The sequence below is a fragment of the Amblyraja radiata genome, chromosome 28 (genome assembly GCF_010909765.2).
Source record: "Amblyraja radiata isolate CabotCenter1 chromosome 28, sAmbRad1.1.pri, whole genome shotgun sequence".
NCBI lineage: Eukaryota > Metazoa > Chordata > Chondrichthyes > Rajiformes > Rajidae > Amblyraja > Amblyraja radiata.
Window position 1 is genome coordinate 25,405,270 of NC_045983.1, and position 24,765 is coordinate 25,430,034.

Sequence of the window (24,765 nt, forward strand, 5' to 3'; positions counted from 1 at the left end):
CCTTACCGTTCACTATAAATAGGAGATTTAATACTCCCGTCACCTCTTCCATGCTCGCACAGCCAAGGGGAGGCACCTTGGAGACCAACAAAACTGACTCATGCAGGGAAGTCTGCAGGTCAGCATGCACAGACTTGGCGTTCTTCCTTGGAACCATCACCTTACAAATTAGTCATCCGTAAGAGAGAGGAAAGAATCTAAAAATTGGAATCACCCAACGTAGCAATTAAAATTAATTAGTTTACAATATTTACACCAGAAAACTGTATGGTTGCTTAACTTGTATTTGGCAACCTCGTTCTCAAGAAAACAAAAGCCTTGCTCTTTTGTAACCTACTACCTTATCATATTAAAGAGCCATTAGCTCTGTTCTAAATTTGGGTCAACACATATGGGCAAATTACACCGAGTTACATTCATTTTAGATTCAGCAGGCAATTTGAGCATAACAACACTTGAATTGGCTTGGAACGAGTGTGATTTCAAATGCTGCTTCCACAAACCATTCTTGATATAGTTTAGTCTAGCAAACATTGTGATGGAATAATTGGCTATCGTACCACAAGTTAACCCCTTTCTTACTGAGATGACCACCATTATGTGGAGTCAACTCATTAAAATAGAATAAACTTTCAGTGTAATTGGCTTTTTAAAGTCATCTTTAACTTGTTATCCCAGTTAACTTGTTAATTGCATCCCAGGTGGCAAGAACTGGGGATCTGACTGGATAGATACCATGAAAATTGCTGTATTTTTACTATAAGTAAGCATATCCCCTTAACTTTAAAGATGTGGCTCAGATTTTGCATTTACAAGACATTCATTGACATCTTGGCATTGAGATACAAATGATAAGTTTAACCGTAATGCTTCACTATTTTCTTCAAGCAAGTGCTCTCCTCTATAGAGACATAGAACATAGAAAATAGGTGCAGGAAGTAGGCCATTCGGCCCTTCGAGCCAGCACCGCCATTCAATATGATCATGGCTGATCATCCAGAATCAGTACCCTGTTCCTGCTTTTTCTCCATACTTCTTGATTCCGTTGGCCTTAAGAGCTAAGTCTCTCTCTTGAATACTTCCAGTGAATTGGCCTCCGCTGCCTTCTGTGGCAGAGAATTCCACAGATTTACAACTCTCGGGCTGAAATTTTTTTTCCTCATCTCAGTCCTAAATGGCCTACCCCTTATTCTTAAACTGTGACCCCTGGCTCTGGACTCCCCCAACATCAGAAACATTTTTTCTGCATCTAGCCTGTCCAATCCCTTAAGAATTTTATATGTTTCTATAAGATCAAAGTCTATCATTGGCATGCTGGTAATTCTACTCCATCACTACCTCCAGTGATGAAAATCAGTTGGATAATTCTTCGCCCCAATGCTTCTTACCGTCCACATTGGTTCAACCCAGACGTTTTATTCATATAGGAATTAACAACGTTGGATAAGCGGGGTGGAAATTTAGCCGCACGTACTTGTGGAATTACGTTGCAAATCAATGTACTTTATCTCTACCATTGAACTCCATGGTGCCTTGCACCATATGTGTACAAGAGCAACAGATTAGATACAAAAACACATTGCAGTCATGTTGGCAGCATAGAGGGAGGGGGTATTGGATTAGGGTTCCTGATTTCTGATGGCAGATTACGTGCAAGATGTAGGTTGCTCCCACAGGGAATATGTCCCAGCAGAGTGGGGAAAAACAGGAAAAAAGAAAGCAAGCTTACAATTACATTTGTGTTTTCAAATCACTTTGTAGATGGATAAATACTTTAAAAATGCAGCTACTGTTGTAAAGTAGACCAACGCAATGGTCAATTTAAAATTATTATTAGTTACTAGTAACTAGTAGCGATCAGCAGCACAAGGTTAGCAGGTTGGTTAAAAGCAATTTTGGTTTAAAAAAAAAGAAGGCTTTAGAAAATAGTATATTCCTGATCACACGGGATTGATCATGTTCAAGATCGTTGAATTTATTGTCATATGCATAAAAACAGTGATGTAAAGATACAATGCAAAATGTTGCTTGCAGCATGTCACACACACAGACTCAGAGAAACGCACAGAAACAAATTATACATCATATTAAAACTGTGTGTGTCATTTCACCTTTGATTCACATCTCCTCAAAAACCTGATGCCGAAACGGTGAAATATTTACATATTCAGGTAGAGATTTACCTCATGATTTCAATAAAACCCTCATCTGTAATTTGGGTAATTATTTCCCGAGTTTTTCACTAAAATAGTTCCCAAATCTAACCGCTGGCCAGCTGATGACTTCACAATGCCTTTGCTCGTGGCCCACCTGGCTCGTGACCCAGCTCACCCCCCGGCTCTGGATTAAAGCAGCTGCTGGCAACGCGCAGGCGCACTGTTTACCACAAGTTATGTCACCATCCTGTCCCCTCGCCCCGAGTGAAGTCACGCCCCAACCCCGCCCCCTCCCTCCCGCTGCTAACCGCTCCTATCCTGCTCCCCCCCGCTGATACCCGCTCCAGGTTTCCAGAGAGTCGGGCCCTGTACTCTCTCTCTCTCTCTCACTCTCTCCCCGGGCTATCTCCGGTTTTCGCAGCCCACTCACTCTCCCGGCTCCCCTCCACCTCTCCACCCCCTCCTCTTCTCACTCCCTCCTCTCTCCCCACTGCCTCTCTCCCCTCTCCTCTCTCCCCACTCCTCTCTTCCCTCTACTCTCTCTCCCCCCACCCCCCTCTCTCCCCTCTACTCTCTCTCCCCCCCTCTACCCACCCCCCTCTCTCCACCCTCCCCCTCTCTCCCCCTCCTCTCGCTCCCCCCTCTTTCCCCCTCTCTCCCCCTCCTCTCTCTCGCTCTCTCTACCCGCTCTCTCCCCCTCCTCTCTCTCCACCTCCCCCTGTCCCCTCCCCCTCCCCCTCTCTCACCTCCCCCTGTCCCCTCCCCCTCCCCCTCTCTCACCCCCCTCTCCCTCCCCACTCCTTCTCCCTCCCCCTCTCCCCCCCTCTCCTGTCCCTCCACCTCCCTCCCCCCCCATCCCGTCTCTCCCCCCTCCACCTCCCTCCCCCCCACTCCCCCCCCTCCAGCCCTCCCTCCCCTCTCACCCCCTCCCCCTCTCCCCTCCCTCCCCCCCCACTCCCCACTCTCTCCCCCTTCACCCCTCTCTCCCCCCTCCTCTCTCTCCTCTGCACTCGGAATCTTTTATGTTTCTATCAAATTTCATCTAAACTCCAGTGGATGTCTAGTTTGCTCAACTTAAGGTAACAGACATAAAGAACAATTTAAGGGCATCACCGTGGTGCTGTGGTAGAGTTGCTACCTTACAGCATCAGAGACCCCAAGTTTGATACTGACTACGGGTGCTGTTTGTATGGAGTTTGCACGTTCACCCTGTGGTGTTTCTCCAGGTCCTCCGGTTTGCTCCCACATTCCAAAGAAGTGCAGGTTTGTAAGTTAATTGGCTTCTATAAAATTGTCCCTAGTGTGTCGGACAGAACTAGTGCACAAGTGATCGTTGGTCAGCGCCGATTCTGTGGGCCAAAGGACCTGTTTCCATGCTGTTTCGTTAAACCTAACACTTAGATATGGATTCAACGTTGTGCAAGCAAAGACTTGGCCGTAACATGGAAGGACAGGTTCTTAAAAATGCAAATTTTGGAACTGGTGGTGTGAATAAGACAACATTAGCTAACAAAACTAGTGCAGTAAGAAATATGCCACTGCCAAAGCAAAGGGAGACCCAGAGGAAATGGTTTTATGAATATGTTATCAGAAAGAAGGTCATGTATAATGAATGAAGTGAGTCAAGTCTAGATTATTAGAATATGGCGCATGTGTTGAATAGATTCCATACATCAATTTTCGCAAAGACAAACCAAGTTGTTTTTTTCATCCTGGTAAATGAAGGAAATTAATCTATTACAAAATAATGAATGTGTATTTGAAAACCAGAGCTACTTAGATATCCACAAGGATCCAGACCGAGCAAAGTACATCCCAAAAATAGTCAAAAAATTAACATAGAATGATACAGCAGAAGAAAAGGTCTTTCAGCGCACAATGTCTATGTCGAACATGATGCCAAGAACATCACTATTCTGCCTGCAAATAATCCACATTGCTCCATTCCCTGCATATCCATATGCCTGTCCAAAAGTCTTTTAAATGCCACTAATGTATCTGCTTCATTCGCTACCCCTGGCAGCGTTTTCCAGGCAATCACCATCCTCTGTAAAAAAAACTTGCCCCGCACATCTCCTTTAAACTATGCCCCTCTGACCTTAAAACGATGCCCTCTAGTATTCGATTTTTCCATCCTGGGAAAAATATTCTGACTGTCTCCCCTCTCGGTGCTTTTTAACTCAGACTTAGTATACTTGATATACTAATTTGATATACTTATTTCAGGTCTCTGTCCAACCTATCCCTGTAGCTAATAACCCCAATTCCATGCACCATTGTAGTAAACCTTCTCTGCACCCTTTACAAAGCCTCCACATCCTTCCTGAAATGGGGCCACGAGAACTGCACACAATATTTTAAAGAATATTCTGGACGGGTCTTGACCTGAAACGTCACCCATTCCTTCTCTCCAGAGATGCTGCCTGTCCCGCTGAGTTACTCCAGCATTTTGTGTCGACTCACAATATTCTAAATATGGCCTAAACAAAGTCCATTAAAACTGTATTATGACTGGCTGCCTCTTATACTCAATGCCTTGACCAATGAGGGCAAGCATACCATATGTCTTCTTTACCACTGCTTGTGTTATCACTTTTAGGGAGTTTTGGACTTTTGGACTCCAAGATCCCTCTGTACATCAATGCAGTTAAGGGTCTCCCAAAGTGTACCACCTTACGCACATATTAAATGCCGTCTGCTACTTCTCTGCTCATTTCTGTACCTGATCTATATCTGCTTGTATACTTTGGCATCCTTCCTCAAAGTCCAGCAATCTTGGTTTCATCTGCAAACCTATAACTTTCCACTGGCCGCAGACCTCCAGCCTGAATATTGTCCTTCCACCACAACCCTCTGTCTTCCATCAGTAAGCCAGTTCGAAATCCATACGACCAATCTTATGGATCTACCATAGGGGACTTTATCAAATGCCTTGCTAACATATACAGCCCTATCTTCATCGATCATCTTCATCACCTCCTCAAAAAAACCTGATCAAATCAGTAAGACACTTGATGCTTTGGCAACTTTCGGTAAACTGTTTACAGATCTGTTCCTCTATCTCCCGTTTGCTATTGGGAGTCCTTGCACCTTTCTTCGAGTGCGTGCAGCTTTCCTATTCTATGCCCAACTCATACCGCCTCCACGGACGAATACTCCATCATAAATTTCCTCCTCCAACCCTCCGTGGAGGAGGAAATTAATGATGATTTAATTAATTTTTTGCAGAGTTCAGCTATGCAAGAAATCCCCATGGATTGTGACTGCCATTTTCAAAATGAGTAGAGTGTGGACATGGTGATTACAGGCCAGTTAGTCAACATCTGTGGTAGTAAAATTGCTCAAAGGACTTCTGCAGCATGCAATAAATGTATTTTTTAACAGCATAGATTCTTAGGCAGCTGTCAACATGTTTTGAAGCAATAGGTCATGCCTCACAAGCCTGCTGGCATCTATGTTGAAGCCACTATACTAGCCAGCTAGTGAAATCTAATAGATGTAGTTTGTTTGGGTTTTCAAAAGACATTTGACAAAGCTCTTCATGCAAGACTAGTAAGGAAGCTTATGGCTCGTGGCATCGTAGACAGGTTGTCTGATTTAATTCAGAATTGGCTTTGTTACCATAGTCAGCGGAGGATGATCAGTGTGAAGCATTTTGCTTCAGGAAGAAATGCCTGCAGTGAAGCTCCACGGGGATTGCACTAGAATCCCTCTTGTTTACAATTTTTGGGAATGATACAAAGCAGGATGTCTGCAGTATTTTGTATTTTTAAGTTTGATGCAAAGTTTTTGTGAACTTTGAAATTGATTATATTCATAAACAGATAGCGTTGCTTTCATGTAGAGAAGAATCTATCAGAGGCTATTTGAAAAATAAAAGGTTTCCATTATGAGACTTCACTAACATTGGAAGTGAACAACTCAAACAAAAATGTCACCAATCAAGTTGCATTGGATTAAATCAGAGTGTGTTGGATGGCAAGCTAGAATTATCTATGATAATGTTGTGTCAGTTAAACATAACAGTATAAAACAAAGCAGTAGGCCATTCGGCATTTTGTGCATGCTGTGCCATTTCAGTGGATCATGGCTGAACTTTAACCTCAGCGCCACTTTTCTGCGCCAATCCTGCTTTATTTGTCTTAGATGCAACTGCACAGCGAAATTCGTTTTGCATCTATTACACTTGCAGGCGCCGCCATTTTTGGCGCCGTTATTCAAAATCCACAATCCGGTCAGCCCACGCACTCGATGTACTGGAAAAGTCCCCGCAAACCGACATCCTTCTCCTCTCCGCGCCTGGCCATCTTTGTGTCCCTGGGGCACCTCCTGCAGCTGACCTTGAAGACGCTGGAAGTAATATCCGGTTTAACCTCCTACCGGCCCACTCCTAGTGCCCGACGTCTCCAGCTCCCTCCTGGTTACAAAGAGCCTTCGGTCACGTTCCCAGTCACATCAGCCGCCGAGCCTTCGGGCGAAGTCCCGCCGACCAACGAGTTTTTGGGCGTGAACCACGGTCGCTTAGCACCTCGGGAAATCCTTCCCTTAATAACCAAACATTTATTAACCTCTTTCTTGAATATACCCAGTGGCTGAGCCTCTACAGAGGTTTTAATGGATAATTCAAAAGATTATTTTCCCTGCAATTCAGTTCCCCTACTCAAACAAAATACAGCTTAACTTATGTAGCAACTTTCATCATTTTAAGATTTTCCAACTTGCTTACAGTGTTTAAGCCAAAATAAGTTCTTTGCTATATGTGAAATATGGCAACTAATTTGCACACAGCCATAACAGCAAGGTCCCAATACAATAGTTTCATTATTTTTAGATAGGTCATTGCTCATTAAATTGATTTTAGAATAAATATGGAATAATCCTTTATTGTTTCGGAATGCCAAGGGATTGATGAAATAAGTGCCCCTGTCTCACTCTGGATTTTCATATTTGTCTGTGCTATATTTCAAGAAATATTCTACTGTGTTACAGTGGTCTGCACAGATACTCAGCCAGAGCTGATTCGAGCCTGTGTTCTGAATTTTTTCTAAATCCAACCTACCATTGTCATAAAATGTACAGACTCAAACATGCTCTGCTTCAAGGTGAAACACCAACTTTTGATGAGTAACAGTTGATGCATGCAGTAATAACTAGGCAAATCATCTTGCCCTCTGAGTGCTGAGTCACATTGGTATGGTGCGGCCTGATCCTAACCTGAATTCAAATGTTACATTAAAATGGGCATGCAACCCAAAAACCTAATTTCTACAGATCTAAAAGCAAATTGCTGGAGGATATTAGCAGGTCAGGCAGCATCTATGGAGGGAAATGGACAGGCGATGTTTTGGGTCAGGACACTTCTCATTGTCTACCCATTCCTCTGGCAGTTAGATTTTTACTTAAGATTCCAGCATCTGCAGTCTCTTATACCTCTAACACATAGTCAGGTCCTTCAGAGCCAGTTTGGGTTGCTAGACTTAATTATGTTCTTGTTTGACTAAAGATCTTCTTGCGATTGTTTCATACAGTCATAGATTTGTTCAGCACAGAATTAGTCTCTTCAGAAATAGCCACTGTGTCTATACCAACCATTGTGCTTTTCAACGCCAATACCACTGGTGTGCATTCATTCAATATCCCTCTATGGCTTGCTCGGTCAAGTACCTGTCAGGATGGACACAAAATGCTGGAGTAACTCAGCAGGTCAGGCAGCATTTCTAGAGAAAATGATTAGGTGCGTTTCAAGTCGAAACACTTCTTCAGACTGCGAACCAATCCGAAACGTTACCTATTCCTTGACTCTAGAGATGCTGCTGACCCGCTGAGTTACTCCAGCATTTTGTGTCTCCCTTCGGTATAAACCAGCATCTACAGTTCCATCCTACACAAGTACCTGTCAGGATACCTCTTCAATGTTGTTGCTACCTCTGTCACCAACGCATTCCAGATACCAACTCCTCCATGTGAAAAACCCACCCTTCAGCTCCCTATATATCCCCTCCCTCTCACCTTAAACCTATGCCCTCTAGTTTTAGACACCCTTGTCATGGGAAGTAGCCACTGGCCGACTACCCTGTCTACATGCCTCTTATAATTTTAAATATCTCAGCCACCTTTGCTCCAGGGAGAATAGGCACAGCTTATCCAATCGTTGTTTACAACTGGATCTGGATCTGGATGTAATACGCTGAAAATCTCTAGATAGAGTATCACTCAGCACTAACTCAAGCCCTCCAATCTAGGCTTGAACCTTCCATGCATCCTCTCCAGCTTAATCGCATCTTTCCCATATTTCCCACATTTATGCAGTCATCAGCAAGAATTTGCATTTGTGACTACCTGGAATAATGCTCTGAAGCTGAGATGATTGAGCTTGAAACCACAGCCTTTGCATGATGTATGAATTCCAGCCATCTATGTATTTTCCCTACGATGTGCATTAATTTCCACTTGCCCATGGCTCTTTGATACCACGTTCAGTCAAAAGTTCCTTTGGAGTCGCACTCAATTCCCTCTGGAATTCAGCTCTTTGGTCCATGTTTGGACTGGAGCCGAGTGATCCTGGCAGGACCACAACTGGGCTTCAGCGACCAGGTCAGTGGCGATTTTGTGCCGCCAGCTTGCACTGCCCACAACACCTAACATCAGCGTGCCAAAGTCTGAGATGCACTGGTAACTAATCCATTTGGGTGATAACTTTAACTTATTTCCCTCTTGGAGCCGTGCAGTAATAAGAAGCAAAACCAAGCTTTAGTCGGGTAAAATGAGACAGAGCAGATTGCTCCTCTGCCCAGACCAAGCTGTTTGAAGTAACAATAGTTTAATTATTTTTGATCTGCTTTCAAGAAGTCTTGTTCCAATTCCTCTGCACAAATGTGACCTCCGGCTGTATTTTCTTGCAAGTCCATGAGAGTATTTGAATGGGAAATTTTGGGTGAGGTGATTAATAATTTGTTTTTATCTTAATGTCTGCTTAAGTCCCCAGGGCTTGTCGATTTCTTGATAAACCTGTTGGTTTAACTGGTACTGTGACAGGCTGAAAGAAATCCACCACAGGTACAATGGACCCACGTGGTAGCACGGACCATTAAGGTTCACTCTATAATTCTACTTGGTTCCGTTCAGTCTTTAGTTTAGTTTAGAGATACAGCATGAAAACAGGCCTTTCGGCCCACCGAGTCCACACCAACCAATATTCCCCACACATTAACACTATCCTACACACATAGGAATAATTTTACACTTATACCAAGCCAATTTACCTACATGCCTGTACATCTTTAGAGTGTGGGAAAAAAGCCAACATGGGGAGATCGTTCAAACTCCGTGCAGACAGTGCCTGTAGTCAGGATCGAACCCAGGTGTCCGGTGCTGCAAGTGCAGTAAGGCAGCAACTCTATCGCTGCGCCACCATGCCGCCGGTCTCTGGATTCCCCCTTTCTTATAATGGATTGTCAAGGACATGATTGTTCTTGTGTTTCCTTGGGGTATTTTTTAACCCCAGCATATTTCCAGTATTTTTCCAGTTGATCTGCATATTGTAATCTGACCTGCCCTTGCCCTATTGTCATCTCTCGCGTTAGAGGGTGTGGTTTAAAAAAAAAAAAACGATCCAGATCCTCGGCAGAGATACAGAACACACTTTAAGGGTATACTTATCCCACCAGCAGTTCTCCCTTCAAATACCACTGGAAATGTCATCTTCCTGGTGCTTTACTCCACTTAGCAAGTGGCAACTCAATAAGAAAATGAAGACAGACGTGGAGAAGGGTATTGAAATAAAGGATTTGCGTGATGACAGTAAATTAAACAAGACTAAGATTTCGGAAGAAACGACGGGAAGTTCCATCCAGACCCACTTGCCTGGTAGGTATTTAGATGAGTAGAAGAGTTCAAGTGTGGAGAGATATTATTCGAACACCCTGTGGATTCAGTTCTCAAACTTTAAGCTATTTGGTTTATGCTGCATGACTGCCATAATGTTATTATCGTGCTTCAAGAAAAAATAAATAAACCTCCAACATTGTAATTGGTTTCTGAAGTAGCCTGAGAGCACCAGCTCTATAGCCTAGAACTGAAGCAGGGGGAATTTATTTGGGGCAAATGTCTCAGGTTTAATATGTGCAGCGATGGTTTGTGTTTCACCAATCCCGAAGAGAGGTGAAGAGGAATTTTTTTAATAAGTGTGCTTCCTGCTGTTTGACATGATTTGTATTGGAGCTGAAATGATTTGAAACAAATAATTTTACACAAAACTAAACCAGATAAAGTAAGATCTCCAGCTGGAGAGGTGGGGTTTGACTAGTTGCCTAATGTCAATACATTTACAGTTAATATTAAATATGCCACAGTGATGCAGTGGGTAGACCTGCTGTCATGTTGCTCTTGTGGTCCCAAATGTTGGGGCCATCTGTATGGAGTTTATCTGACTATGAGTTTCCCTTGAGTCCTTTCCTTCCACCACCCAAAAACAATGCTGGTTGGTACGTTAATTGGCTTCTGTAAACTAACACTCAAGTAGGTGGATGGAGAATCCATGGGTATGTGAGAGAGGAAATTAGTAGCAGGGAAATGAATAGGGATTGGGATGGGTGTGGTTGCTTGGGGATTCGTTTTTTTCTGTTGTGTGAAAATATAAGTTAAGCTTCTGCAAGAAATCTGAAACTTGGACAAAACCCATCTTTCGTGTTATTATTTACTTCAACAGAGTCCTTTTGCTTGTATTTTATGGTATTCCCACTGCGGGTCCAATGTGTGAATCAGTCGGTGCATGTGAATTGGTGTTTGTGTGCATATGTTTACGTGAATTCATGATCAAAGTCTGTGTCTGTGTATTGTTAAAGATTAGAACAGTTCAGCAGAGGAAAAGGCCCTTTGACCCACCATGTCTATGCTGAGGTTGCTGAGGACTATTTTGGCCACAATAGTCTGTTTGCCGTGTCATGCACAACAAAGAGAAATGCTTTTTACCGCTGCTGGACAGGAGTTATTATTCTGTACGCCTGCCAGGAGCTCAAACAAAGATCAGGTCTAATTTTATACAAATAATTTGTTGGCACGCCTCTGCTCTCTGACTGGAAATCCTATTTTGTAAAAACATACACCATCATTTTAGTATTGGTATACTGCCCCTTTAATACTGGAACACAATGCTTGATGCTATTGGGAGTGAGAATATAAATCTGCATTAGTTTCCTCTTCAGCGCCCGACTTTCAAAAGGGCAACTTTCATGCTTCATATTCATTTCGTAACTGCCAATCACAAATGCTTTGCTCATTAATTATGATTTGAAACTTATACTTCTGTTATATTTTGTTTCAATCAATATGGCAGATCCCCTATCCAAATAATAAAATCTTTTCCACTTCATATTCAATCCAGCACTTCCAGTTTAGTTGATGAGTGAAAGGAACTGGATTGGTGGGGGAGAGCATCTGTGTTCTACAATGTGTGTCAATGGGCACACATTTAGCAGAGACCAGAAGTTATACTGGATCGATGTTTTTGATTCATTAAACTTCATTGTCAGCAAAGGGCGCCAGGTAACCTAATTACATGCGGGAACTGTTGCATTTCCCTGGAGAAAGGGCAAACCAAAAATTGCCAAGAATTCCAGGTGATCTGGAAAGGCTAAAGCCATTGATTTCCAAGGGTGAGAGGTTTGAAATAGCATAATTATAGCTTTCACATCTTTATAAATAGAATTTTCAACACTAACTCAAAATAGAGCAAGCTTAAATTAGTAAAAGAAAGACAATGTTAGTTTGGTCACCAGGAGAGTATTCAATTTGTGAAATAAATTATCATTCCAAGCGAACAGCCTTTTCAATCCAATAATGGATTTCTGAAAACTGGTGAATGAACTGCTCTGCGGACTCTAACTGTGCATTCAAAATTTACTGTAGGCCAAGCAGTATAATGCCCTCGCTGCATGATTGAATCAGCACTGAAGATGACCAGACCATAGATAGAAAATATGTTGACACCCTACCATCAGAGACTAGACTTGCCACTGTAGCATCACGGCCTGGTTCGGCAACTCGAATGGCTAGGAATGAAGATTATAAAGAATGGTGGAAGCTGTCTCAAAAAGGCAGTCATTATCATCAAAGACCCACGCCATGCTCTCATTTAGCTTCTACCTTTGGGAAGAAGATACAGGAGCTCGATAACCATGACCACCAGGTTCAAGAATAGCTTCTTCCCGACAACCATCAGGCTCTTGAACACTACACAATATTAATCTCAGCAACTGTGACCTTCAGGACACATAGTACTGCAGTGACTCAGCAGATCAGGCAGTATCCCTGGAGCACATGTATATGTAATGTTTCAGGTCGAGCCCCTTCCTCAGGCTGATTGTACGGGGTGGGGGAGGGAGAAGAATAGTGAAGAAGGGACTCGACCCACATCGTCATCTATCCATGTTCTCCAGGGATGCCACCTGACCTGCTGACTTACTCCAGCACTTTGTATCTCTTCATGTATAAACCAGCTTCTGCACTTCCTTGTTTCTAAGCCATGACCTTCTATGGACTGTGTCTTTGATTGCACTACAGAGTTCGGTTTTGGCACTGTTATGGTTATGTAATATTAAGATTATTAATTTATTGAATTTGTTGGTTGTTATATATTATCTATATTATTGCTTTTATGGGCCTGCTAAGCTGCTTCATGTAAGGATGTAATTGTTCCGTTGTCAGTACATATGACATTTAAACATACTTGACTCTTGACCTATCTGATCACCAGCTACCACACTAAGGACGTGGCTGTGGTGCTGTGACTCAGAATAACATTGCTTTGTGCACCGCCTGCTTTTCATGCAGAGCTGTGCATTTAACTGTGGCCCAATATTTGCTGGGGTGGAGCCTCCTGCAGCAGGCCCTGTGTAACAGGTCGGTTTCCTTGCCCTACTGCTCAGAAACGGTTTGTACCAACGCAAGGAAGAATCTTCTTGGAAGGTTTCCTCCCACATTCCAGAGATGTGCTGGTTGGGAGATTAATTGGCCACAGTGAATTTTCCTCTAATGTGCAAGTGAGTGTTGGAATGTGTGGAGAATGGGATTAATGTGGGATTAGTGTAAGGGGGCAGTTGATGGTTGTCATGGACTCAGTTGGCTGAAGGACCTTTTTCTGTGCTGTAGCTCTCAATGGCTCTAAGGTTGCCAACCTCTGGAATTATTTTTCCAAGAGGTGTCTGAGTTATTTTATCTACCCAAAGTATTTCTGATTCGATTTTTGGACTGTTGGATAACAACAGATATGAAGATCAGAAAGGGATAAACCAAAGATGAGATCTGTCTTGCCGTTTTTAATGATGTCCTCTTTCCACTTATGTTATCAATATTCTTACGTTCTTAACTTGCTCGAAGTGCAGACTGATAATGGAGCATTGGGACCTCTGGGACTGTATACAAAGACCAAGTGTGTTTCATAAATGAGATTTAGGATGAAAGAGAAATAGAGTGGTTAAGATAGAGGAGAAAAAGAGTACTTTTGATCCATATATATTACTTTTTAAAATATTACATTTTTCAAATAATGCATTCTAAGAATTTACTACCTGGGGGAGTGAGACACTTCAGAACCAATTGTTCATTATTTACATAGAAGATGTGTGTTATTGGAGAATCATAAGTCTCCTATGAACATAACTCTCCTATGAACTCCTCTAATAATCATTTAAATACAATTTGTATTCATTTTTAAAGCTCAAATATATTAGTTTGATAAAACTCATATGGAGGTGAACAACAAGCTCCACTTTTGTGAATCTAATCATGGAAGAGATTAAAACCACACACCCACCTCCCCCCCCCCCCCCCCCCCCCCCCCCATGTCCCTGCTGGCTCTCAAACAATTCTAATAACTTTATCCTCCTTTCTAACGGAAGCTGTAAAATACACACCAAACAACCATCACCAGTACACAATCTAATCAGGCAGCTTCCTTACCGATCCAAATTTCATGTTTAAATCCTCCATGGGGTTTGAAGAATTCAAATTCAGACACGCAAATAAATATACAATAAATAGCTATTATCAGTAATGACGATAATGAAATTCTTAGATCGTCCTAAAAAACATATTATTCATTGTTCTTCAGAGAAATATTCAGACATTAGGGGACAAAGTGCCGAAGTAATTTAGTGGGTTCGGCAGCATCTCTGGAAAACATGGATAGGTGACATTTCGGGTTGGGACCCTTTTTCAGACTCAGTCTAAATAACCTGAAACGTCACCTATCCATGTACATCAGAGATGCTGCCTGACCCGCTGAATTACTCCAGCACTTTGTGTCCTTTTGTGTTAACCAGCATCTGAATTTCTTGTTTCTACATTCAGTCTTCCTTATCTGTCACCCCAGACACAACAATATGGTTGAGTCTCAACTGCTCACTGAAATAACAGACAGCTCAGTTCATGGGCTATTAGGAATGGTCATTTGAGATATGTTTTGCTCATGATGCTCATGCGATCCGGATGAATAAGTGTTAATCCTGGCTAAATTGGACCAGTCAGGACTTCAAAATGGGGTTAAGTTTCAGGGCTTGCTGGGAGATTTGGTAAAATTGGGAAAGCTCTCTGCGGAGATGGGACAGGCTGCAAGAGGTGCCAGCGAGTCTGGAGCTTAGATACTATTCATATGCAAAAAAGCAGGGAACCTGCAAGCCTTGTCATACCAAATGCATAGAATGAATTGGGTGGTTATAAACTTGATATACATTTTGTAAATAGGTTGTATATAATGTTGCAGAATCTGACTCTGCTGGATGTATATTGGATGGGGTGTTAAGCCTTGTCTGAAAGCTTTGTAAATCAGGTTGAATGTTTCAACAGTTGACTTCATCCTGAAGTCCGTTGTGAATACAATGTATTGGGCTTTTGTAGTATTGGGTTAGGGAAACATCTGTTATGTATGGGGTTAATCGATATCTGTTATTGGGTAATTGTAAGACAACCCCCTGTGTGCCCTCAGATTCGCGGGGAATATAAAAGGCCGTGATCACGAGAATCGAGGTCGATCTTCTGGAGAACTTCTGGAGTGTCTGTCTGTAGCGGCTGGTTTTCATATCTTTCGAGAAATTAACTCTCTAACCGCTGAATGGATTAGCATGGTTAAGGGGGGTGTCTTTGAAACACATGCGAGCTTACTCACAGAGACCTTCAGAGCTTCTTCACAGATAAGCCTTTAAAACACAGTCTTTTGATGAATAAAAGCTTTATTGTTGATAGAAAACAGTAAGATACATTCAAATTTCTTCCGACTCGTTACTGCAATCATCATCGAACTCCCGCTTATTACTTCAAACATTAGAAAACTCCTCGTGTCTCCATTACACTTCGCATGGTCGAAGGGTTAACCTTCTCCCTACTCGCTCCAAACTACACTAAAAACGAAACTTCTGCACAAGCATCTTAGCTCCAAACACGCCCAAAAACATGTCATAAATCCCACCCACAATATAACGGGCAGTCTAAAATTTAAAGGCACATGCCATCATCAATGACATGCAAAACAAGCCAATTGGCCACTACACTGTCTGCGTGAGGCCTAGAGGGCTTGAACAGACAGAAGCAAGGATTGAATCCGCGGTGGAGATAGGAACAGTGTTTGATCTGTGACGCGCTTTTGGTAAAATAAACTTTAGTCATTTCAAGTGCTTGATTCAGTACTTTTACTGAAACTAGACTGGGGGGAAGCTCAGAGACGAGCAATTATCATAAGTACATTTTGATAAAGCCATTTTGACCAACACTTGTAGCTGGTTTTCAGCAGTGTAAGAGATTGCATAATGCACTGAACATGCAAACATTGTGAATTTGTGATATTTATGTACTAGTGTTGAATAGTAAACATACTATTTCACCCTATAAACATAACTTAAGGTTGTTTTTATTTATTTATTTATTCTAGCTGGAAGAACGACCACAAATGAGGAGCTGGAAGACATGCTGGAGAGTGGGAATCCTGCTATCTTCACATCAGGGGTAAGTACAGTATGTGGTGTGTTTTCTCTGTAGCTCTCTGTAACTCTGATACTATTTCTACTGAGCAGGGCTGAAATTCATGATCAAAAAGATAATAAGTGATGAATAAAGGGGTGAAAAAGCAGCATGCTGGGCTAAAGCAAGGAATTCTACCATTCAATCATCTCACAAGGGCAGCACAGAGGTGCAGCGGTGAAGTTGCTGCCTTACAGCGCCAGAGATCCGGGCTCGGTCCTGACTACGGATGCTGTCTCTAAGGAGTTTGAAAGTTCTCCCTGTGACCTGTGTGGGTTTTCCCTGGGTGCTCCGTGCTCTATCTCCAAACTAAACTAAACTAAGTTGTGACGAAGTGGTTGGCCATTTAATGTCAGTGATTTGTTCCTTGGTATTGTTGGTGTTGAGCAAGAGGTAGTTGTTCAATCAGGTGTTTTGTGTTTCTCCTTTATGTTGACTTATCTCCACCTGTGATACGGCCAGCAACAGTGGTGTCATCAGTGAATTTATAGATGGTTTTGGCTGTAGTTCTTAGCCAAGAAAGAGAGTAGAACAGGGGACTAAGCAAGCAGCCTTGAGGTGCATCTGTAGTGATGTTCAGCGAGTAGGAGATGTTGTTACTGATCTGCACTGTTTGAGGTTTGCCAATGAGGAAGTCATGGATCCAGTTGCAAAGGGGGTACAGAAGCTTAGGTCTTGGAGCTTAATGATGAATTTGGAGGGAATGATGTTGAACTCCAAACTGGTCACTGAACAGCAACCCAACGATTGTGTTTCAGTTTTCCAGATGGTCCAGAGCATCGTAGAGAGACAGTGAAATAGCATCTGCTGTTGACTTGTGGTGTCTTAGGCAGGAGTTAATTTGCACTGTAACCAACCTCTTCATTATAGTGGATGTAATTCCTACCGGACAGTAGTCAACGAGGCAGGGCACCATGCTTTTGTTCGGCAACGATTTGATAGACGCCCTTTTGAAGCAGATGGGAACCTCGGACGGCAGAGGCAATAGGCTGAGGATGACCTTGAATTCTCCAGCCAATTTGCCCGCACAGGTGTTTAGCACTCAGTAAAAATCATTACTGTAAATAATCCATACTTTCTCCCACTCGGCTTTGAGAGCAAGCATCATTTTTTTGTGTGAGAAGTTTTCAAAGCCGCGTTCAATCATTTGAGTCTATTTCCAGACTCAGTAATGAATCTGATATTCTCCAGCCACAAGGTTGCTTCAAAGTGAAATCAGCAAAAACCACTCAAGTCCAACAGGCCAGTAATAAACAGTGAATAGACTCAATGCGAGTTAGTGTTTAGGGCTGATGGGACTGAAACATTTTTTTTACATTTTGTCTTTAATTTGATTCATTTTATTTATTATTTTACTTGGTCCCATGCGAGTAAATTGAGCGAGTATTAGCTTCATTCATTTTTCTACATATAATATTATACCTCTGGTAAATTCACTCCATGGACATTGGACTACTGTAAATTAAACACATATTTGACCTTGCCAGCCTGGAGCGTTAAGAGATGTAGGGAGTGCATAAAGATAAATGGAGGCATGAGGTTTATGTTAATAGTCCAGTAACCCAGAACCCAAATATGTTGTTGAAATAACGCACTTAGAGATCTGAGCCTGTTCTGTCACTCGATACGATCATGACTGACCTTTTGTTGTCCGGTTTTCTGTTCAATCTCCATATCCTCTTGATCCCTTGGTGTGGGCAAATCTTTTGATCTCAAAGAGCAATTACAGCCCTCTGAAGGCAAGAATCTCAAAGCCACTGCTTATCAACACCAATTGCCAATCCCTTCTCATGTGTCAACACTGAAATCTCCAACAAGAGGGAGCCTCTCAACATTCATCCTGCCAGAATCCTGCAGCAATCCCGATTCCATGACATATCTCTTCTTCTTCTAAACTCCAATTAGTACAGGCCAGTGTTAATCCCTTGTAGGATAATCAAGTCACCCCAGGAATGAATCTAAGCTGCATTTCAGGCACCTAAATTGCCCGCGCTGCTCCAAGCCTGGATGAAATCTTGAAAAATACAATCCTGTAACCTGGATTTTAAAAGTTCATATCATTAATAGTGTCAAAGCAGCTATTGGTTTGTAAATTTTTTTTAAACTTATGATTCACTAACGTATTTGTAGGAAAATATATCTATCCGCAACTGCTATGACCTAAATGTGATTCCAGTAATGTGACAGCCCTCTGAAAATGGGCCAGCAAACTACTCCGCTGTTTAAATCTCATGGTCACAAATATCAGGGGGGAAAAAACAGATTGTACCACTCGTCATCAGCCTAGACATTGATTTTGGGCACTAAGGCATACTCAACCCATGTAAACTCCCAGAAACATTTGGGCATCTTATCTAAATCAAAAAAGCTATCCCACAAACTGGTGAAACGACAGCCCGTCATGGTCAGATGTGCAGAATCATTCCATTCAGCCAAAGTTCCAGGCTCCTGCATTTGGTTTGTGGGTAACTCCAGCCCAGCTACGAGGCTGAATCGCCATTATGAGGACACAGTTCAGGCCGGATCCAGGAGCCCTCAAAGTTCAACCTAGCCTCCACCAAGTCTCACAAACATTTTGTCACTAATATATCAGCCGCAGATACACTGGCCTGTGAGTATTGGTAGGATTGACCACACAGTTCTTTTGAAGTCTGTCTTCAATAGCCTTTTTCTATGGTAAGGTCTTCAGCACCCAGTGATGACGCCTTCTCCCATCTCCACCAGTCCCCCTCCTCTTGGACTCCCCAGAATGGCCTGCTACCCTCTCTAGACCTCTTTATTTCTAACTGCCGCCGTTACATCAAACATCTCAATTTCTCCACTCCCGTTACCTATTCTAACCTCACCCCCTCTGAACGTACAGCCAAAGCAAATTGGAGGAACAGCATCTCATATTTCGCTTGGGCAGCTTATGGTATGAATATTGATTTCTCTCACTTCAGGTAGACCCAGCATTCCCTCTCTCTCTATCCCTCCCCCACCCAAGTCACACTAGCTTCTCGTTTTCACCCAACAAACAGCTAACAATGGCCAGTTTCCTTTATCATTGTTAGTTTTTTGCATATATTTTATTCATTGTTCTTTATCTCTCCACATCATCATCTATATCTCTCGTTTCCCTTATCCCTAACCAGTCTGAAGAAGGGTCTCGACCCGAAAAGTCACCCATTCCTTCTCTCCAGAGATGCTATCTATCCCGCTGAGTTGCTGCAGCTTTTTGTGTCTATCTTTGGTTTAAACCAGCATCTGCAGTTCCTTTCTACACACTTCACATTGAAGGCAGTCTCCACCTTGCCTAACATGCTTAATAGTCTGGCCTAAGATCAAATGGCTCCCCAATTATCAGTTGGGTGGGTGAGGCACTAGTAGCCATCTGCAACAGTACTAAATGTCCTCTCCAATTTCCATCTCATCCCGCCATTACAATTTAGACAGGGGACAAATCTCTAGTTCAAATAGAAATGTAGGAGAGTACGCTGAGGGAGTATCAAGCAGACAAGATATCAACATGTTGAAGCTGCATTTTGCAGACAGAGGTAAGTGATCCCATGACCAGCATATTAAGTCAAAATGGTCCATCCACTGTCATGTGGTGATAAAGAGTAGTGGAACATTAAACAACTAAGACTGCAAAACATCCCCTGTCTTCCCTGACATTGAAGTCCAGTTGTTTTTGCACAAGATCAGACGGAAGCATTTGAAACCAGGTCAATGTGCCAAGTAAATTATCCTTCTTAAACCTACACTACAGTGTGAATCCATATCATTCACCTCACATGACATTAATAGGATGCTGTGTGCTCTGTACCTGGCAAAAGCCATCGGACCTACATCATCGTAGTGCTGAAGGCTTGTGGCTTTGAACCAGGCACAAATCAAGCTGGAACACTCAAATTTACTTGATAAAGTGAAAAATTGCCCAGTGTGGCCTGTCCATCAAAGCAGGATGAATCCAATGTGGGCAATTATCATCCTGTCAAACCAAACATCATAGTGCTGAAATTAATCATCATAGGTGCCTTCACATGACATTTGTCACCATTCATCTGGTTTTATCTCATTACAGCCTTTTTCCAAGCAGTCAAAAAATATGACTTCTAGAAACTGGGTGAGAGTGTCTGTCATTGACATGAATGAGACGGGAAAAATTAAATCTGTAGGAACCGAGATGAAAATCTTCACCAATTGGAATCATTATTAGTGTAAAGAAATATAGTTGTTACTGGAGGTCAAACAAGAGATCAATGATCCACCAGGTGATCATTGCAACAGATCCCGAAGGAAGTGACCTGCACCCACACGTTTAGTTTGGTTTTGGGATACAGCTTGGCAACAGGCCCTTCAGCCCACTGGGTCCACGGCAACCGACGGTCACCTGTACACCAGCTCTATCCTACACACTGGGGACAATTTACCGAAGCCAATTAACCTGCCAAATTGCATGTCTGAAATGTGGGAGGAAATCAGAGCACCTGGAAAAAAGCACACACGGTCACAGGCCAAACTCCATACAGACAGCACCCATAGTCAGATTTAAACCCAGGCCTCTGGAGCTGAAAGACAACAACTCGTCTGCTGCACCACTGTACGGTGCTTTATCAGAAATGGACAGGTTTACTGTTGATTTCTCAGTTTCATAGATAATGGATCACTCAATAGCCACAAGGGCCTGTCCCACTTAGGCAATTTTTCAGCGGACTGCCGGTGACTGTCAAGTTCGCGGCACTCGCCTGAAAAATCGGGAACTGGAAAGGCGACTATCAGAGTGGAACAAACACACACACACACACACACACACAAACACATCACAAAGGCAGGGGCCAGGGAAAGCGGGGAAGCGGTGTCTGAAATTCACACGGTGCAAAGCCAAGGTGATACAGACGCACACCGCGATGAACAGGAAGGTTAAGACTGTTAGCACAGTGTACGGTAAGTCCTTTAAAAGAGGGGGAGAAGGAATGGAGACACTTTTAAGAAGCCAGACAACTTTTAATAAGCCAGAGATACGCAGCTGTGAAGTTTGGCGGGCATTTAACATTACCGGTCGGTTATCCTTGGTTCTGAAAATTCGTGCTTATGTTTTTTTCGTCCAATGAGCCAATGAAAATGACCGGTCAGCAAAGGCAATTAACTAAAACTACCTACGACTACCTCGACTACGTATAACTACATGGCGACCCCACTACAACTGCACCGACGACTACAGGATTATCGATTTTCTCCACGGCGACCAATTTTTGGTAGCAGAAATTTTTTCCAACATGTTGAAATATTTGTGGCAACCATACTGAGGCCATGACTAGTTCCCAGAATGCGGGAACTCCTCCCGACCATGAAGGAGACTCACCAGAGACCACCAGCGAACATGTGGTGATCATGAGGCGAGCGCAGAGTCTCCTGCACTCGCCTAAAAAGTCGCCTAAGTGGGACAGGCCCTACTTGCAACTGGACCGTAACAATATTCAGGCTTGGGCTGTTCGGTGGCAAATAATATTCATATCACACAGGTGTTGAGGAACTGTCGTTTCCAATAAAGCCACGACTCCTTGATATTCAAGTGCTTTATTATTGCCGAATCTCTCAGCTTCAACATCCTTGGGGGGCACCATTATCTGAACCAGACACAAATTATTGCAGTAACAGTTTTGGCTGCTCAAGGGTACGAGTAAATGTCTGGTGCGCTGTGGAACAAGGAGCTACAGGTTGGCCAGTGAAATTTTAATGCCTATCGTTCCACAATGTTGCTAAGCCAACCAGACTGTCTGTAATGAGTGGATTTGACAGGATTCACCTTTTGCCTTGTCGTTTGATGGAATGTGTTGCAGGGTATTTCTGGCAGAATCAGAAAACCTAGTAGTATAGATAATGAGAATGGAGATTTCTCCAGCATTTTTGTCTACCTTCGATTTTTCCAGCATCTGCAGTTCTTTCTTAAACATGTGAATGGAGATGCAGTCTTTGTAAGGAGAAAAGATATACAGTCCTAAAGATAAAGCAAGAGTAAACACATCATCAGAAGGGTCCCGAACCCACATGTCATCTGTCCATTCCCTCCATAGGTGCTGCCTGACTTGTCGAGTTCCTCCAGCATTTTTTTTTTAACCCCATCAAGACTGCTAGTTTAAGGAGAATTTCCAGTCCTTTAACTCTAGGAATGAATATACAAGGAACTGCAGAGCAAAATACAAAGTGTCTAACCCTGGAATGTAGACGTAGCTAAAACAATGTAAAATGAAACCGATGCCAAATGATTTAAAAATACCATGCCCTGTACCAGGGCGATGCCACATGTGGAAGTCCAGATGGAATGGCAAAAATCTGTATATGGGGTTTTTTTTTCCTTCCCTGATTTTGTCACAGTCTGCCTCTAAACCGTTCAGACTACAGATTGAAAGTAACTTCGAGGATTTGTAGTATTTGTTCACACCCATATATGTTCTGTGATGCCTGGCTGGTCAGCTGATTCTGCATGGTTTTCTCTTCTCTTCTCTTAGATCATAATGGATTCCAACATCACGAAGCAGGCTCTAAATGAGATTGAAACGCGACATCATGAGATCATCAAACTGGAGAACTGTATTCGCGAGCTGCACGATATGTTCATGGACATGGCAATGCTGGTGGAAAGCCAGGTAAGATGTGGATCAAACAGAGAAAGATCTCATTTTGAATCTGTGTGGCAGGAACTACCAGTTATCTAAACCGAGAAAAGGTCCATCTTACTCTGTCATCGTGGATTGAGTGTAAAACAAAACTTTTTATGATTCCTTGTTATTGCTGATTTTAACTGCCTTAACAACTTTGATTCGACAAGAATTGTGCGTTGAAGAATTATCACTTCAGTTTTTGAAGTCTCTGCTCATTGACTAGTGTTCGAGCATTCTGCCTGTTGCACGGAAAAAATAATCTCTGTTTAAGAGCATAACCTATAAAACAAGAGCATAAGACCAAGAGCAATCCCTTAAAGCAAGAGTAGGTCATAGAGTACTGTGAGTCTGTGCCAATTGTCAATAGGATGTGACTGTTCACTCTCCTATCCAAGACTGTCCACTCTCCTATCCAAGCCTATATTCCTTGACACACTTAACATTCAAAAATACACAGAAAGCCAACCTAAAATGTAATTTACTGGCGTGTAACCCATTGACCATATGTTTAGTTTTTAGACTACGCTGTACCTTCCTTCTAGGTTTCTCTGATAACCACTAATGCCCTCCAAAGTTGCCAATGGCAAGTCTAAGTAGTCTCCTTTTACCAGTACCCCAAGATGACAAGGCTTGAGGGAACCTGGACTGCATGACTTTATATGCACTGGAAAGGGAGTTTGCCTCGTTGGTCATGTGAGGCATTGTACACTTGAATTTCAGTGATCCAACCCAGCTAACCACTGATCCACCACACTAGACTGGGAAGTGAATTAGTTCTTCCATCATGGTCTCACCATCAATCCTGCAAACAAGAGATATCACCTGCTTCTCAAAGTGGTGCAGTAATCTCCCTGTCTCCTAAAATAAGGACAATGGAAGGATGCACCTTATTCTGCTATTTAAAATGATCAGTACCATGTAGCTGTGCCTCTTCCCATTCCCAGCCCTCCTCTTCTTTCACATCCCTCGTCTCTGATTTGAGGCACTGTCCTTTTTGCGAAAGTTGCCAATCAACTTCCTGTTTATTGTTTGAGACGATCCTTGGCGGAGGATAGGTGAAGCTCTATAATGCCTCACTCAGAACCAAACGTGCTACCACAGAGCCAAGGGCAGGTCAGCTGATTCCCAGGCAGAATCTTTGCTTCGTAAAGTGCCCCCAAGACATTCCTGGAGCTGCCTCTGTCCTTGCACTGCCAGACCCCCACCATCCCACTTCTTTTTGTTGATCACACCATCTAACCACTTGCAAAGACTTCTCACTCCAAGTGTCTGCCCCCTTCCTTCCCTTTCTGCCCCCATCTCAGCAACCTTCTGTCCAAAGGTTAGAAACGAGGTATCTGATGTGCGGACTGAAGGGACTGTGACGTATGGAAAATGATATCAAAGTCAAGAAGAGCAAAGATCTAATAAGAGTTGCAAAGAGCTCTGTTGCATTAATTCACAATTCACCGCGAGGCTCTGACTGCGAGTCTATTCTTCCTATTGCTGGTAACAGCCTCTGTTTTCTCCTGCTGCTAATACCCTGGACTGGACGGTGGAGTCCTGCAGGTAACACATTCTGTAGCATGCAGTAACAGTGCAGCTTTGCATGATTGCATGTACTTCCAACCACACGCATGATATTGGACTCTTGAAACGTGGTAAAGCGCCTAAAGAAAATCAAAGGTGCAGCAATGTAAGATGTGCTTGGCTTCTTGGCCTATCTGAACACGAAACCCCCCCCCCCCCCACTGCTCTCTCATCTGTTGAGACTTACACCAGAGCTGCTGGGTAAAGATAATCACTCACTATTGGAATATGATGAGTCCAGGGACAAGGCTGAGGAAGCAATCTCACTGCTGCGCTCATTCTCAAGCTACCAGGAGTCAGAATCTTAGTTGGTGCATGAATAAGAAATAGCCAACATCGGCAAGGGTAATTTAGCCTGCCATTCCACCCTGTCCTCAGTTCAC

General features: G+C 42.9%; 1 protein-coding gene across 3 annotated transcripts in view; it reads left to right on the forward strand.

Annotated features, from left to right (window-relative positions):
* Positions 1–24,765, forward strand: part of LOC116989013 (syntaxin-1A) — a 199,711-nt gene that overhangs the window by 160,927 nt on the left and 14,019 nt on the right. For all 3 annotated transcript variants that reach the window (XM_033046126.1, XM_033046128.1, XM_033046127.1), the window contains exons 7-8: positions 16,078–16,151; positions 22,661–22,798. In XM_033046126.1, coding sequence (XP_032902017.1) covers positions 16,078–16,151; positions 22,661–22,798 — 212 coding nt within the window. The remainder of the gene's footprint in view (positions 1–16,077; positions 16,152–22,660; positions 22,799–24,765) is intronic.